General features: G+C 37.2%; 1 protein-coding gene across 2 annotated transcripts in view; it reads left to right on the top strand.

Moving 5' to 3' along the window:
* Positions 1-298: 298 nt before the first annotated feature.
* Positions 299-16,481, top strand: part of ECI2 (enoyl-CoA delta isomerase 2) — a 33,729-nt gene continuing 17,546 nt past the window's right edge. Inside the window, exons 1-5 of one of the 2 annotated variants that reach the window (XM_003760213.4) lie at positions 299-779; positions 8,306-8,468; positions 10,798-10,896; positions 11,120-11,299; positions 14,357-14,426. In XM_003760213.4, coding sequence (XP_003760261.2) covers positions 685-779; positions 8,306-8,468; positions 10,798-10,896; positions 11,120-11,299; positions 14,357-14,426 — 607 coding nt within the window. In that variant the 5' untranslated portion in view covers positions 299-684. The remainder of the gene's footprint in view (positions 780-8,305; positions 8,469-10,797; positions 10,897-11,119; positions 11,300-14,356; positions 14,427-16,481) is intronic. The other variant, XM_012541676.3, reaches the window with a different exon arrangement.

Here is a 16,481-nt window from a genome sequence, read left to right on the forward strand (position 1 = left end):
ACCCCGGCTGGGGAGGGGGGAGGCGTCCGTGACCTGGGCGCGGATCGCGTTAATGTAAACAACTATCTGCGGCCCGCTTTTCCCGCCCCTCCCCCTAAGCCACTCGCCGGGCTGGCAAAGGGGAGGGCTTGGATCCCCACCACACACCCACACAGACGCCCCCACAGAGCTTGCCGTGTGCTATAAACCACCGATATTGACAAAAGTGTTCGCAGCCCCTCCCCCCCTCCCTAAGCCGCCCAGCAGGGCGGCGAAGGAGCGGACTTTGATCTCACACACCCCCTCCCACACACTCCCACACACACACAGGCTTCCTCCCGACTCCGCGGTCCCAGCAGCGGCCCACGAGCGCGGGCTCGCGGCAGAGTCCTTCGCGCTAAATCCGCCCCCCCCCTTCCTTTCCCCGCCTCCCGCAGCCGAAAGCCCCGGGCTTAATCCTGGTCTGACTCGGGATCGCGGCCCGCGGAAGGCCTGACGCCCACGGCCCGGGGGGCGTCTCCGCGCCAACAGCAATAGCCCGGGAACCCGAAACTCCTCGGAGCGCCCCGGCGGCTCCTCCCGCTCGCCGCTCCCCCCAATCCCGGACCGCGTCCGGGGCGGTGCCCTCGCGGCGGCTGGCAGAGGAGGGGGCCCCTCGGAGGGTAAGTGAAGCCGCCCGCGCGGCCCTTTGCGCGCGGCTAACCCATGGCTGCGGCTGCCTGCCGGCTCCGCGGCCTGATGCCGGCCGCGACTCTGCGGGCGTGTAGCCGGCCGCCTCTTCCGGGGAGTCTCTGGAAGCGGTAAGCGTGGGGAGACGCGGCTGCCCCGGGACCCGCAGGAAAGGGCCGGGACCGAAAGTCAGTGGCGGGGCCCAGCCCCGAGCCCTGGCACCGCTGACCTTGCCTCGCCGGCCTGGCCTGGCGGTCGCCGCCCTCCCGTTCTCGCATCTTCTAGACGCGCCTTGGCGATATTATCAGAAGCCGCTTCTGCCGGCTGCCCCCTTCGCTCTTCCTCTTCCTCTGCGTCCTTCTCTTTCTTTTTTTCCTCTTTCCCTTTCTTTTCTCCTATCCCTCTCACTGTCCCCTCACCCTTAACAGTTACCCTTGCTTACGCTTACCAGCCTGCAGAAAGATCTGCTTGCTACTGAGTTATCTATAAGATCGTTTTATGGAACGGTGATCATATCTTGGGCAGGAATAGAAACCAAACCAGAATGGTTTATTTAAAACATAACAAATATGAATATATATTTAAAATTATTGTACGTGTAACCCATATCAGGTTGCTTGCTGTCTTGGGCAAGAAAGGAAGGAGGAAGGAAAAAAAAATTTTGGAACCCAAAATCTTATTAAAAATGAGTATTAAAAACATGTTTTACAAGTTATTTACATGAAAAAACATTTACAAGTTACTGGAAAAATAAAATACTGTTGAAATAATAAAAAAAAAACTGCATTCTAAATTATCTCCTTTCTTCCCTCCCTAACACCCACTCATTGATAGTTCAGTATAGTTCAATATAGATTATATATAAATTCAATATAGGTTAGACGCGTATCGTCATGTAAAACAGGTAGATAGCATTTTCCTTCATAAGTCCTTTATCGTTGATTTGAATTATCATATTCTCAGAATAACTTAGTCATTTACAATTACCTTGAATAATATAGTTGTTACTATATGTACCTTTCTCTCTACTATATGCATTATTTTTTTTTTCTAAAACCAACCTGTTCATCACTTCTTTCAGCATAGTTTTCCATCACAGACATGTACCAAAACTTATTCAAACATTCTGCAATTGATGGGCAAACTCTAACGTTCCAATTCTTTGCCATCCCAAAAAGAACTGCTATCAATATTATAGATTCTTTTCCTTTTTCCCCAATCACCTTGGGAAAGAGACCTAATAATTCTATAATTCTTTGGCAGAATTCCAATTTGCTCTTTAGAATGTTTGGATGAGTTCACAATTCTACCAAAAAAAAGTATGTGTCCTAGTTTTTCCACATACTTTCCAACATTTATAATTTACTCTTCTATCATTTTAGCCAGTTTGATAGATGTGAGATGGTACCTCAGAATTGTTGTAATTTGCATTTCTCTAATCAATAGTGATTTAGAGAATTTTGTATATATGGTTTTGATTTCTTCTCCTGAAAACTGCCTTTTCATATCCTTTGATAATTTATCAATTGTATGTGCACGAATGTTTGTGGCAGCCCTTTTTGTAGTGGCTAGAAACTGGAAACTGAATGGATGTCCATCAGTTGGAGAATGGCTGAATAAATTGTGGTATATGAAAATTATGGAATATTACTGTTCTGTAAGAAATGACCAACAGGATGATTTCAGAAAGGCCTGGAGAGACTTACACGAACTGATGCTGAGTGAAATGAGCAGGACCAGGAGATCATTATATACTTCAACAACAATACTAGATGATGACCAGTTCTGATGGATCAGGCCATCCTCAGCAACGAGATCAACCAAATCATTTCTAATGGAGCAGTAATGAACTGAACTAGCTATACCCAGAAAAAGAACTCTGGGAGATGCCTAAAAACCATTACATTGAATTCCCAATCCCTATATTTATGCACACCTGCATTTTTGATTTCCTTCACAAGCTAATTGTACAATAATTCAGAGTCTGATTCTTTTTGTACAGCAAAATAATGTTTTGGTCATGTATACTTATTTGTGTATCTAAGTTATATTTTAATATATTTTAACATCTACTGGTCATCCTGACATTTAGGGGAGGGGGTGGGGGGGTAAGAGGTGAAAAATTGGAACAAGAGGTTTGGCAATTGTTAATGCTGTAAAGTTACCCATGTATATATCCTGTAAATAAAAGGCTAATAAATTTTTAAAAAAATAGAAAAAAAAAAGAAAGAAAGAAAAAAAAAAGATAATTTATCAATTAAGGAATGACTCATATTCTTATGAATTTGATTCCATTTTCTATATATTTGTAATTAAGCCCTTTATCTGAGAAACTAGTTATAAAATTATTCTTCCCCCAAATTTTCAGCTTTCCTTCTAATCTTTGCTACATTGCTCTTATTTGTACAAAATCTTTTTAATTTTATATAATCAAAATTATCTGCTTTATATGCCACAGTACTCTCATTCCTTGTTTATTCAAAAGTTCTTCCCATCCATAAATCTGATAGGTAATATCTTCCATATTCATCCAGTTTACTTAATAGTGTATGAGAAGTTCAGGGAAAATTAGCACTTCTTGTGTAAGGGCTTTTTGTCGATGTCTATCTTCACCCAAGACCCACATATGCTTCCAAGAAGCTTTAGTCACCAAACCTCCTAAACTGCCTCTCAGATGGCTTAACCTAGGTTAAAGGTAACCCAACAGACTTCACACCTGTGAGTCAGGGGAATGGCTACCCAAGCATGTGACTTTCACCCATCAAATGGACAAATGAAAGCAGTTTATTCCGGTGGCCATGAAGGTGGCTGAAGCAGGTGCTGTGAAGGGCCGAGAACCTGGTCAGCATTGAAGACGTCAAGGTCATCCATTCTATCCCAGGCCAATGCTGGTTGAATTGACTCTTGACTTGCCACAGGACTTTGAAGACTCTGAAAGGGGAAGTGAGACTGACAATCTTGTGCAATTCTGCCTCATTTCAATCTAATTCACTTGAAAGTCAAGACATAATCTCCATGATATGAATGGTCCTCTTTGAAAATGGAAAATGAACAATAACAATACTTATGACATCTCCCTTTATGTCTAGATCCCTTAATCATTTTATTATTTATCTTGGTAAATGGTAAAAGATACTGCTCTATACCTAGTTTTTGCAAGAATGCTTTCTATTTTTCTTAGCAATTTTTACCAAATGGTGAGTTCTTGCCCCAAAGCTAGGTTACTATAATATTTACTACTGCATATTGTATGCCTTTTTAATTCCATTGATCCACCATTCTTTTTCTTAGCCAGTACTAGATAGTTTTGATAATTACCCCCCTTAAAATACAGTTTAAGATCAGGTACTACTAGGCCTCTTTCCTTTACATTTTAAAATTAAAATTAAAATTCCTTTGATATTCTTGACCTACTGTTCTTCCAAATGAATTTTGTTATTATTTATTCTAGCTACAAAAAATAATTTTGGTAGTTTAATTGAGATGAAACAGAATAAGTATATTCATTTATATTGATTTGGCCCATCCATGAAAAATTAATTTGTTATTATTTATTCTAACTCCAAAAAAATTTTTTTGGTTTAAATGAGATGAAACAGAATAAGCAGATTCTTTTAGGTAAAATCGTCACTTTTATTATATTGGTTTGGCCCATCCATGAACAATTAATTAATTCTAGCTACCAAAAATAATTTTTGGTAGTTTAAATGAGATAAAACAGAATAAACAGATTCATTTAGGTAAAATTGTCATTTTTATTATATTGGTTTGGCCTGTGAACAATTATTATTTCTACAATTATTTAAATCTCACTTTATTTGTATAAACAGTATTTTATAATCATGCTTTTATTACATTTTTTAAAAATTATGTTTAGATAGTTCCTGAGTTTGTCTTGGATAGTATCCTGCCAGGTATTATTTCAGTTATTTTATCTATACATAGCTATTGTTTCAGTTATTTATTTATTCATTTGTTTATTTATTGCTGAGGCAATTGGGTTTAAGGGACTTGCGCAGGATTACACAACCAAGTGTCTGAGATCAGATTTGAACTTGGGTCCTCCTGACTTCAGAGGTGGTGCTCTAGCTAATGTGCCACCTAGCTGCCCCTTGTTTTAGTTATTTTAAATGAAATCTTTTTTGCTATTTTTTCTTGCAGGGTTGTGTTGGTGATAATATAGACATGCTGATAATATATATGGGTTTATTTTTTATTCTGCTACCTTAACTAAAATAATTACTTGTTTCAACTAGTTTTTTAGTTGAATCTCTAGGATTTTTATATCCCACACACTTAAGTAAATTAAAAGAGTATTGAACATGTAACCTATTACATTTATGGATAAGTGAAGAATTTATGAATAAACAAGAGGTAATATTATGGCATGTAAAATAAATAATTTTGATTACATTAAATTAAAAAAAGTTTTTGTACAAATAAAACCAATGTAACAAATATTAGATGGACTGGGGGAGGGGGTTGGGGGTAAGAGGTGAAAAATTGGAACAAGAGGTTTGGCAATTGTTAATGCTGTAAAGTTACTCATGCATATAACCTGTAAATAAAAGGCTATTAAATAAAAATTTTTAAAAAAACCAAATATTAGATGGAAAGCAAAAAATTGGGGGGAAGAAATTTTTTAACTAGTTTCTCAAATAAAAAGCTTCATCACAAAAATAAAAAGAACTGAGTCAAATTCATAAGAATATGAATCATTCCTTAATTTATAAATTGTCAAAGGCTATGAACAGGCAGTTTTCAGGAGAAGAAATCAAGGCCTTAGTTTTATTTCTTCATTGCCCATTCTGATTGCTTCAATTTCCTTTTCTTCTTTTATTGTTATGGCTAGCATTTCTAGTGCATTATTGAATAATTGTGGTAATAGCAGGCATACGTTTCACTCCTGACTTATTAGGAAGGTTTCTAGCTTATCCCTCTTACAAATAATGCTTCTTGTCATTTAAAGGAAAAATTCATTTATACCTTTGCTTTCAAGGGTTTTTAATAGAAACAATTGTTGTATTTTATCAAAAACTTTTCCTGCAACTATTGATATTGATAAGAATCAGTCAGGATAGTTGGTGTATCAGTAAAAGAATTTCAGGGAACAAGTTTGTTCTCAGTCAAGGCAGGTTTTATTGTGAACAGAGGAGCAGACTTGATCCTTAAGGGACTGGCAGTAAACTAGGATAAAGGTCTCACATTTATACAAATTTCTGGGCCATGTGTCATGGGCTGAATTAATTCTTACGTGGGCAGTTAACCACAAGGAACAGAATAACAAGACGAGTTTGCCCATCCATCCAAGTGCAGGAGACTTGGCTCTATTACCCAAAGGTAGTTGTTTTCAAGCTGAAATTCTGGGGTTCTGTAAGTTATATCTAGGGGATTTCTTTGCCCAAATAGGGTCCTTAAAGGTAGAGATCATATACCCCACACAGTTTTTCTTAGAATAAGTAGCTCTAGTTCTTTAGCCTTCTCCCTATATTAGTTATTCTGTCTTGATTTCTGCTGTTTTCTCAATGAGGCTGGATTTCAATTCAGGTCTTTCTGACTCCAGGTTCAGCACTCTATCTACTGTACCACCCAAATTGTGAAAAAGAACCCATTTTCTACCTGAATAGTCTTCCAACTCTAACTGAAGATCTGTTGCAATAGGAGCCCATTATCTCCAGTTAGCCCATCCTGTTTTTGGACATTTCTAATTGTTGTATTTATTGCACTTTAAGTTTGAAAAACTCTTTTATATACCTTATCTCATTTGAGCCTTAGAGCAACTATGTGAAGTTATTGGTGGTACTTGTGAGTACTATTCAATTCAAAATAAATTTTTTTATCAAATGCCAATTATTGTGCTAAGCAGAGGCAAAAAACAAAGTTTTGACCTCCACCACATGAAATCTTGAATTATCCACTAAATCACTTGATCAAGCCAAGAATGTAATTGAATGCTAGTGTTCTCTACGCTATGATTGGGCAAAGATCCAGTAAGCCTTGGAAATATCAAGGAAGCAAACTTCTGGCTTTTTAGTGGAACAGTGGGGCCTTCTGCCTCCTTATTCACGGACTCTTCAAAAAGGAGAAATTGCATAAATTCTAATGTCAAAAGACTCCTGGGTCCCAAGCAATAGATTACTGCCCCAGAAATGCTATGGCTCTTACAGTTGAGAACATTTCATTGTCAATCTTAATTTAATAAGCATTAATCATTTTAATAAGCCACTCATTTACTATGTGAACCCATGCAAGTCATTTAATTTTTCTAGGCCTGTTTGTTCAACTAGAAATTGAGGGAGGTTCTCTAGGTGGGCAACTAGGAAGACTCATCTTTGTGAGTTTAGATGTAGTCTCAAATACTTACCAGATGTGTGGTCTAGGCAAGTCAATTAATTCCATTTGCCTAGTTTCCTTATCTGTAAAATGAGCTGGAGAAGGAAAAGGCAAACCATTCCAGTGTCTTTGCCAAGAAAAATCCAAGTAGGGTCACAAAGAGTTGGATGACTGGAAAAAAAAAAATTCTAGGTAAGCTCCAAGGCCCCTTCTAGAGGGCAGCAAGGAAGCACAGTGGATAGAGCATAGACCCGGAGTCCAAAAAAAACAAGAGTTCAAGTCTAGCTTCAGACACATAATACTTGTATGACCCTGAACAAGTCATTAACTTCTCCTTAATTTCTTCAAATATAAAATGGGATAATAATAGCATCTACATCTTTGTGTTGTGAAGGTGAAATGAGGTAATATTCTTATTATTTAACATACTTCTTGGCATTTTTTGTTAAGTATATATTTACTTCTAGCTCTATGGTATGTGGTAAGATTTATTTGCCCTATTGCATGTACATGCTAAAATTGTACATCTAAAAGACTATGTTTGGGTGGTTGTAAACACATTGAAAAGATGAAGCATTCTAAGGATAGCAAAGGAAAAAGCTTCATTACTGCTGCATTTAGAATACAAAGGCCTTGGATCCAATATGGTCTCTGCTACCTAGCTCTTTTGTGGCCCCAGGCAAGCCCCTTTCATTTTTAAGCTTCTTGTTCCTTAGCTATAATATGAGGAGATTGGACATCTAAGGCCCCCCTTCCAACTCTAACTTGGATAGATTAGAAAGCATCATTGTGGCCTGAGTGAAGTTCCTTACTCTGTTCCAAAGAGTATAAAATATTATTGGTTTTATGCTGCCAAATAGCTGCCTGTAATTTGGTTTAAGGTCAGGGCCCAATCCTCAAATTTGCTGTTATGGTCGTAGTAGTATATTTGTTCCCTTAGCCTATGATCAGAGTTTGTCTTCCCATCTCACCATTGGCATTTTATTTTCCTTTATCTGCAAAGATTTACTAGTAAAATGTGGTTCCTATTTCACTTTGAAGCCTTTATTTCTCTTTCTACTCAAAAAGCTTCCTGGGTTGAGATGAATGTCTGTAAAACTGCACAGAGATGGTTTTTCCTTGTATTTTAGGTTACTGTGATTGACTTCTTCTCATTGATTCCTTATTGGAAAAAATAACAAAAACCCCAAACTGTTGTTCACTGTTAGCACATTGGAGGAAACATCTATAGTATAGCTAAGGGGTCAGTCAATATTGCTTTGGAGGGTTATCAGGAGTCATTAAAAATCATTCTATAAATTGTCACATCCTTGAATGTTTGTAGGCAACTTCCAGCTGTGGGTTTTCCAGCACTTCAGTTGCACATGACAAATATGGCTCTGAGAGCTAGTCAAGAAGACTTTGAAAGAGCCAAGGGGCAAATAAAGCTCTTGAAGGAGGATCCAGGAAATGAAGTGAAGTTAAAACTCTATGCGCTGTTTAAACAGGTAAACAAAGTATGTTCTTTTTTTTGGGGGGGGGGGCAGGTGGTAATTGAAGGTAGTTTTTTCTTTTTGCTAAATAAACTTTTTTATAATTTATTATTATTTTTCCCAATTATGTGGAAAAATAATTTCTCTTCCACCCTTCCCTCTTTCCCTCCTCATTGGGTAGACTAACAATTTGACATAAGTTACACATGGGCAATCATTCAAAAAATATTTCTATATTAGTCATATTGTGAAAGAAAACACAGACCAAAAACAAAACAAAACAAGAAAAATAAAGTTAAAAAATAGTCAAATCAATAAGCATTTATAAAATGCTTATCCCATACCATGTCTCCAATCCAGACATTTCCCCTGGCTCTCACATTCCAGGAATGCTCTCCTTTCTCATCTTTGCTTCCTACCTTCCTTGAAGCCTCAGCTTAAATCCCATCTACTACAGGAAACTTTTTCTAAAATCTCTTAATTCTACTACCTTCCCTCTCTTGATTATTTCCTATGTGTCCTTTGTATATTGCTTGTTCACTGAATGAGTGTGTTGCCTCAAAAAAGTGAGACCTGGAAAAGACTTTAGCTGCCTCTTGACACTTAGTAGGTGTTTGGTAAAAGTTTATTGACTAACTGACTGACTGTTGGGTGCTGTAGTACAGGTACCCAAAAAGAAAACTTTAAAAAAAAAAAACCTAACCCTTCCCTTTAAGGATTTCATAATGTAATAGGGGAGAGTATCATCTACTTTCCTAAAATTTGATTTAGAGTTCAACTTACTGTCCTCCTATGATGAAGAATTTGGTTTCCTTATAAAACAAATATTTTCAATGAAAACACAGTCAAAACTATTTTTGGAATATTTTCATATGTGACCAAGTATAATAAATTATTTATATATTAATTATCCCTAAATTGATTGATTATGCTTTATGTCAACTTATCCAAATCCTTTGTTTTTCTTGTTTTCCCTCTCAGAAAAGCATGATGATGTAGTAGCAAGTACCTCTGACACCTAGAGCTATGAGATCTTCTGAAATCTGTTTACTCATATACCATATTTGCTCTCTTTACTGGTCTCAGAGGGATTTTAGTAAGGAAAGTGTTTTGTGAACTACATATTTGTGACCCCTTTTCACCCAAGAAATTTTTGTATGACTCCTGGGTTATAGGTATATAAAATATGTATACAAATCAAACATTTATTGATAATAAATCATAATTTCATAACCTCCACATTCAGTTGCATGACCTCATATAGAGTTGCTACCCATAGTTTAAGAAACGTTGCTTTAAGGAAGACATTCAAGCAGCATGATTAGAAAGTAGGTTTTGACAAGGAAGAGAGGTGAATTTCAGTTTAAGATTAAGAGGGCGTCTAGGTGGCATAGTAGCGTGCCAGTCCAAGTTAAGAAGTCTTAGCTTCCTGAGTTCAAATCCAGCTTCTGACACTTAGTAGCCTGGACAGCTCACTTAACCTTGTTTGCTTGCTGGAGAAGCAAATGGCAAACCACTCCAATATCTTTGTCAGGAAAAACTCCCAATAGGAGTCACAAATATAACTGTCAGGATATAACTAAAAACAGCTCAACAATAACAACAAAAATTTAAGATTAACCACTTATTGTTCTTGTTATTCTGAGCCCTGGATCACCATCATCATCCACCTCTTCTTCCCTCCTTTTCCCCAAAACTCCCAAACAATGCTAGTCGTGAAACCAAATCAACTGGGAGCATTCCAAATTAATGCTTCTCAACTTCAATTTAGCTCCCCCTGCTACCCTTTTATTCATCTAGATTTACTTCCTATCATATTCTCCTCACCAATCATTTCAAACCTTCATCTTTCCCCTCAAGCCTCCAGTCAGTTCTGCCTCCAAAATGTAGTCTTTCATCAAAAAAGCTCACTTCCTATTTTATTTAGAAAATTGATCCTCCTAATGAGTGTCCTACCTCAGATGTCTCCTTTCTTTATGCCATCCTTCACATACTACCAAAATAGTCTTTCTAATAATCTTGGATATGTTTAAACTTTCATTTTTTATTGTTTTATTTTTTCTGGTTATACATGTGCATTTTTAACACATTTCCTTATGAATCATGTCGGGAGAGAAAAATCAGAACAAAAAGGGAAAACCACAAGAAGGAAAAAAAAATACATTGATTTATATAGTTCTCTCCCTGCATGCAGATGGAGTTCTTATTCAAACTTTGAATTGTTCCTGTTGCCTCTTGGAAGACCCCCTACTATCTGCCCCTGGCTTGTCTTTCTAGTCTGTCTAGCTCCATCATACAGTTGTAATTGAGGGCTGACACTGAATTTTTCCTGCACTTCTTACAGGCTACTGAGGGGCCGTGTACCTCACCAAAACCTGGGATGCTTGACTTTGTCAACAAGGCAAAATGGGATGCGTGGAATGCTCTTGGCAGCTTGTCTAAGGTGAGTGTCACAGTGCTACTGTCAGTCCTTTCCCTCCTATACTAAAAGATCATTTCTCCATGACATTTGCACTTCAAGCTGCTTGAGCTCAGTGTTCCCAGTTCTTCAGCCAGGTCTCCATCCACAGTCTCCTTTGCTGCTCTATATGATGCATTCCTTCATTAACAGAATTGTTATTTCTCCTAAACTGTTGAGCCATATTTATCTGCCATCTTTCTTCTAGGACACTGCCAGACAAAATTATGTGGATTTAGTAGCAAGTCTGGTTTCTTCTCAATCCTTAAGCCAAGAGACTTCTATTGATAAGAAATCTGAATATGAAACCCTAGTAGTCACAAGGGAAGACAATATTACAAAGATCATGTTAAACCGCCCAGCCAAGAAAAATGCTATTAATAATAAGGTAAGGAGATATTATACTTATTATTATACTTAATTATACTTAAATAGCACTTTTATTATTGTTCATTCATTCCAGTCATGTCTGACTTTTCATGACCCTACTTGGAGTTTTCTTAGCAAAGATACTAGAGTGATTCACCATTTCCTTCTCCAGCCCATTTTACAGCTGAGGAAACTGAGGCAAACAGGATTAAATAACTTGCCCAGAATCACACAGCTAGTAAGCATCTGAGTCCAAATTTGAATTCAGGAAGATGCGTTTTCCTGACTCAGGCCCGGCACTCTATCTGCTGTACCACCTAGCTGCCCTTTAATTCTCACTGCTGATGTCCGACCCTTCACTGAATCCATTGGGAGTTTTCATGGCAAAGATACTGGAATAGTTCACCTTTTCCTTCTCCAGCCCATTTTACAGCTGAGACAACCAAGGTTAAGTGACTTGACTAAAGTCACACAGCTAATTTGCCTTTTACCTTTTTTTTTTTCTTCCCCAAAACCTCTCATTTAAGTACTGTGGCCTTTCAGAATAGTCAGTGTTTTTCAGATAATCCTTTATTGTGATCTGTAAAATACCATTCAGTTAGAAAGGGAAGTCTTTTCTTCCTCTTCAAATAGACTTCTTGCAAATAGAGAAGTATTCACTAAACACTGAGTCAGCATTTAGAACTTGTGAGCTCCCAAAGATTCAGAATGTTAATTTTCCTTTTTAATAAACAACATGGTACAGTAGGAAGAGTGCTGATGCTGGAATCAAAGGACCTGGATTCAGATCTGATATCTGACACTACTAGCCTTTGGACAAGTCATTTAACTCCCCTTACCCATAAAATGAAGGTGTTGGACTAGATGGTCAGTGTGATCCCTTCTAGCTCTATCTCCTGTGACCTGCTACGGAGAAGAAAAATGCTCTGAGACCTCAAAGATACTCTTTAAAGTCAAGCAGAGATCCTAATTATTAGTATTTTTATTGAATCGTGAGCCCAAATTGAACTGCTTCCTGAAGCTGTCCATCCTTCATCTTTGGTTTTCCCATCATTTAATTATATAAATTATGCAAAAAAATCTCCACAGCATAGGGATGACCTAGTGTGGGATCTCTTTCTCTCAATAAAGATTATAATTAGTCTTTGACTTAATAAATAAGTCCTAGGAAGGTACCTCATACATAGTAACCAGTTTAGAGTCCCGCAAGTAGTAAGTACTCAAAGCAGTATTTGAACTCAAGTTTTCCTGACCCCAAGCCCACCATTCCATCCACTCTGCCTCCCTACTTCTCTGCACCATTGAATTGTCCATCCCCCCCTATTTAAAAAATAGAGCCCTGAAGTCAGGAGGACCTGAGTTCAAATCTGGTCTTGGGCACTTAACACTTCTTAGTTTTGTGATCCTGGGCAAGTCACTTAACTCCAATTGCCTCAGCAAAACAAAACAAAACAAAACAAACCAGATTGAGCAGTTAGTTGTCATCAATATTTATACACTAGAATGAGACATGGTTACAAACCTTGTCCATTGGATTCATACTCTACAGCAGGGGTCCTCAAACTATGGCCTGCAGGCCAGATGTGGCAGCTGAGGATGTTTATCCCCCTTACCAGGGCTATGAAGTTTCTTTATTTAAAGGCCCACAAAACAAAGTTTTTGTTTTTACTGTAGTCCGGCCCTGCAACAGTCTGAGGCACAGTGAACTGGTCCCCTATTTAAAAAGTTTGAGGACCCCTGCTACAGTATCATAAACACATGACACTAATAAGAGAATACTTATAGACAGAGTCTAGATAAAATCAGATAAAATCATTTATTTGAATGTCTTAATTCTCAATATGTTATCTCTGTTTTTCCCAACACTGCTGTGTGTAACTGTACTAGTCCTTCTTATTTCCCCATCCCAGAGAATAGTATTGTCAAATCCAAATAGAAACAGAGGATAAGGATCCTTACATAAGCATCCCTGCAGGCTACACATTGACGTAAAAAACGACATATTAATATTTTCTACATTCTGTTTATTTTTATTTGGTTAAATATTTTACAATTACATTTTAATAGGAGTGTTAGGGGCCATGGGTCATGTGCAAAGATCAACATATTGATCCTTGATCACATATTATATCTCACTCATGTTGTTTTTGAAAGACAGCATGGTAGAGCATAAAAAGAACAGAGCTTGGAATTGCAGGACTTTTGAGCTCAATTCATGTCTGAATGACCTTGGGAAACACTTAGGATTTACTGTCCTCCTTTGTAAAATGAAGGGAAGATGGCCCCTGGAGTCCTTTTCTTCCAGTACAGGACCATTGTCCTCCCAAGTCATTTTTTCTGTCAAGTTATATATAAACATCAGTGATATCAGTAAATTAGGTTGTTGCTATTGAGTCATTTCAATCTTCTCTAGCTCAATTTACAGATGAAGAAACTGAGACAAAAATTGTTAAGTACTTGCCCAGATCATATAGGTAGTTAGTATCTGAGCTGGCTCTGAACTCATGTCCTCCTGACTCTAGGGACAGCACTCTGATCTCCTAAGCCACCTAACTACTAAACCAAGAGAGTTTATGTGGAGGTAAAAAAAAACTAGAAAATGAACAATTAAAGACACATACCCCTCCCCAGTTAAGTACAAATTAGAAATTCTGAAAATCAAAGACAAGATTAACAAAATTGAAAATTAAGAAAACTATTGAATAAATAAAACTAAGTGTTGGTTTTAGGAAAAACTCAACAAAACAGATAAACCTTTGGTTAATTTGATTTAAAAAAAAAAGGGGGGGGGAGAAGAAAAACAAATTACCACTTATATAAAATGAAAAGGGTGAGTTTAACATCAACAAAGAGGAAATTAAAGCAATAATTGGGCACTATTTTGCCCAATTGTATGCCAATAAATCTGATATGAAATGGGTGAATATTCAAACTAAGAGAGTTTAGCCCTCCTCCTGGATAAAGACCAACTTGGGACAATCTGCCCCATCAGCTTGCTAACAGAGAGGCCTTTAATAAAGCCATTGGTTGATGATTCTTCTCATAATTCTTCCCTTCTGTCTCCCAACTCCTTTAGATGTATAATGAAATTATGCTAGCCCTAGAAGCTGCGGACAAGGATGACTCGTCCCTAACCGTTCTCACAGGTATTCTGTTTTGTGGGACATTTGGCTCCTATATTTGGATAGTTCCCTGACCTGTGTGGGAAGTTGAATTATAAGACCTGAAGAGTCTTTTCCAACTATAAAAATTCTATGGTTCTCATCCACTGATGCTAGGGAAATAATTTTCTTCCCACATTTCATGTTGAAATTCTCTGTATTTTGGCTTTCAGACTTGATCACTTGTAGTGTCTATAAGGGGAACATAAAAACAAGACTGTTGCCTCCTCACTACCAAATCAATACCCTTTGAACCTAGATAAATGGGTTGCTATTTGTGTACTTAGGTTTTATAGAAATCACTTAACCTTTTCTCTGCTTCATTCTTTCAAATCTGATGTGAAAATATATATATGACAGACCCTATCTAGGTGTGAGAATATGGGGGTCACATATAGGAAAGCCTAACCAGTTTTTAAAATCTTTTAAGCCATTCAACTTTATTTCCCTCCCCTGCTTTGTCTGATAGTAATTCTTCATACACTCTAGTAACATAATATTGAAGCATGTAATTATAGGTAGAGTCAAGTAGTTTAAAGACTAATATTTCATTAGCAAATCCTGAAGTTGTATTTTCCATTTTTTTTTGTTAGTTCTACAGGGTTGACCTCGAGTCCAGGGCTAATTTCTTTCATTTTAATTTTAATAATTTATTAGGGAGTCTTCAGGATATAATATATTGAAATGCCTAATTATAGAAATAATTGTTTTACACATAAAAGGGTGTTAGTATTAGCATGACCATCAATTTTATCTGTTTTTATTCAGTAATAGTTACTCATATTTATATAGCAGTTCAAGGATATTGAATCTTTTCCTTGTGTCCCTACTTAACAAATGAGAAAAATGAACCTCCAAAGGGTTAAGGGACTATTCTAGTGACACAATAAGTTTCAACAATCAGTATTTGCATCCTGGTTTCCATACTTCCTTGATGCATCATGCCATTATAGACAACTTCATGAATTTTTACTAAAAAATAAAACTAAGTTAATTCCAAACTACTAATGATTAAAGGATTTTGAAAAATCTCTTAAAATATCTATTTTTTCAAGAACTGAAAGAATTTGGAGATTGTAGACCATCTACCCCACCTATTAATAAGACAAATATTTTGCATTTGCTTTGTTGAATAGACCAAGCTGAATGCCAAAGGAGATAAAAAGGAACTAAACTCCCCAAGAAGCTTAGAATTGAATAGAGGAAATGAGGCATAAACACAGATAACATAACATGCTATTTATATTATGTATATACATACTAACTTAACTAAATACACTTTAATTATGTACCATAAGAGTGGAACTCTGGAGAAAGGAGGAAGAGAGACATAGGTAGAAATGTAGGTGAGAGGGATACTAATAAAAAATGCATTCCAAAACAAAATGTGTTGGTACCAGATAAGTTAGAAATGTCTGCTACTGGGAAGAAGTCTTTGAGCCAAGCCTTGAGAAATGGGCAACATTTAGTTAGGAGAAACCCTGGGAAAATAGCCTGTAGCAAGCAGAAGGAGAGTAGGAGAAAAAGTACAAGAAGACCCAGGGCAAGTTTAGGGCATGACTGGTGTGTTGAGTGTTCAGAGAATAGATAATATTGGGAGATAAAGCTAGAAAATGAAGATGGGGCCAAGTTATGGGAATATCAGGCTCAGGAATCTGGACTATTATTTAATGAGCAGTGAAGAACCAGTAAATGTTTGTAAATGAAACCACAAAATAGTGTTAAAAAAAAATCATCTGACAGAAGTATTCAAGGTAAATGGGAGGCTATTGTTGCCTTAGTTTAAGTATGTTGTAACATGAACATAAATTCAAGTAAAAGCTCTAGGGATGAAAAGAAGGGGGTGGAAAAGAGAGACAAAAGAGGAATTGTCAGGACTTGAAAATTATTTTTCTAGGGAATAGAAGGGAAAGGGAAGAGTAGTATAGTATTATAGTAAGATTATATTATATTATAGTAAGATTATAGTATTGAACCTGGTAGCTAGAAGAATAGAGGTTCCATTGACAGAAATATGAAGTAGTTTTTCTTTGAGAATAA

The sequence above is a fragment of the Sarcophilus harrisii genome, chromosome 1 (assembly GCF_902635505.1).
Source record: "Sarcophilus harrisii chromosome 1, mSarHar1.11, whole genome shotgun sequence".
Taxonomy (NCBI): domain Eukaryota; kingdom Metazoa; phylum Chordata; class Mammalia; order Dasyuromorphia; family Dasyuridae; genus Sarcophilus; species Sarcophilus harrisii.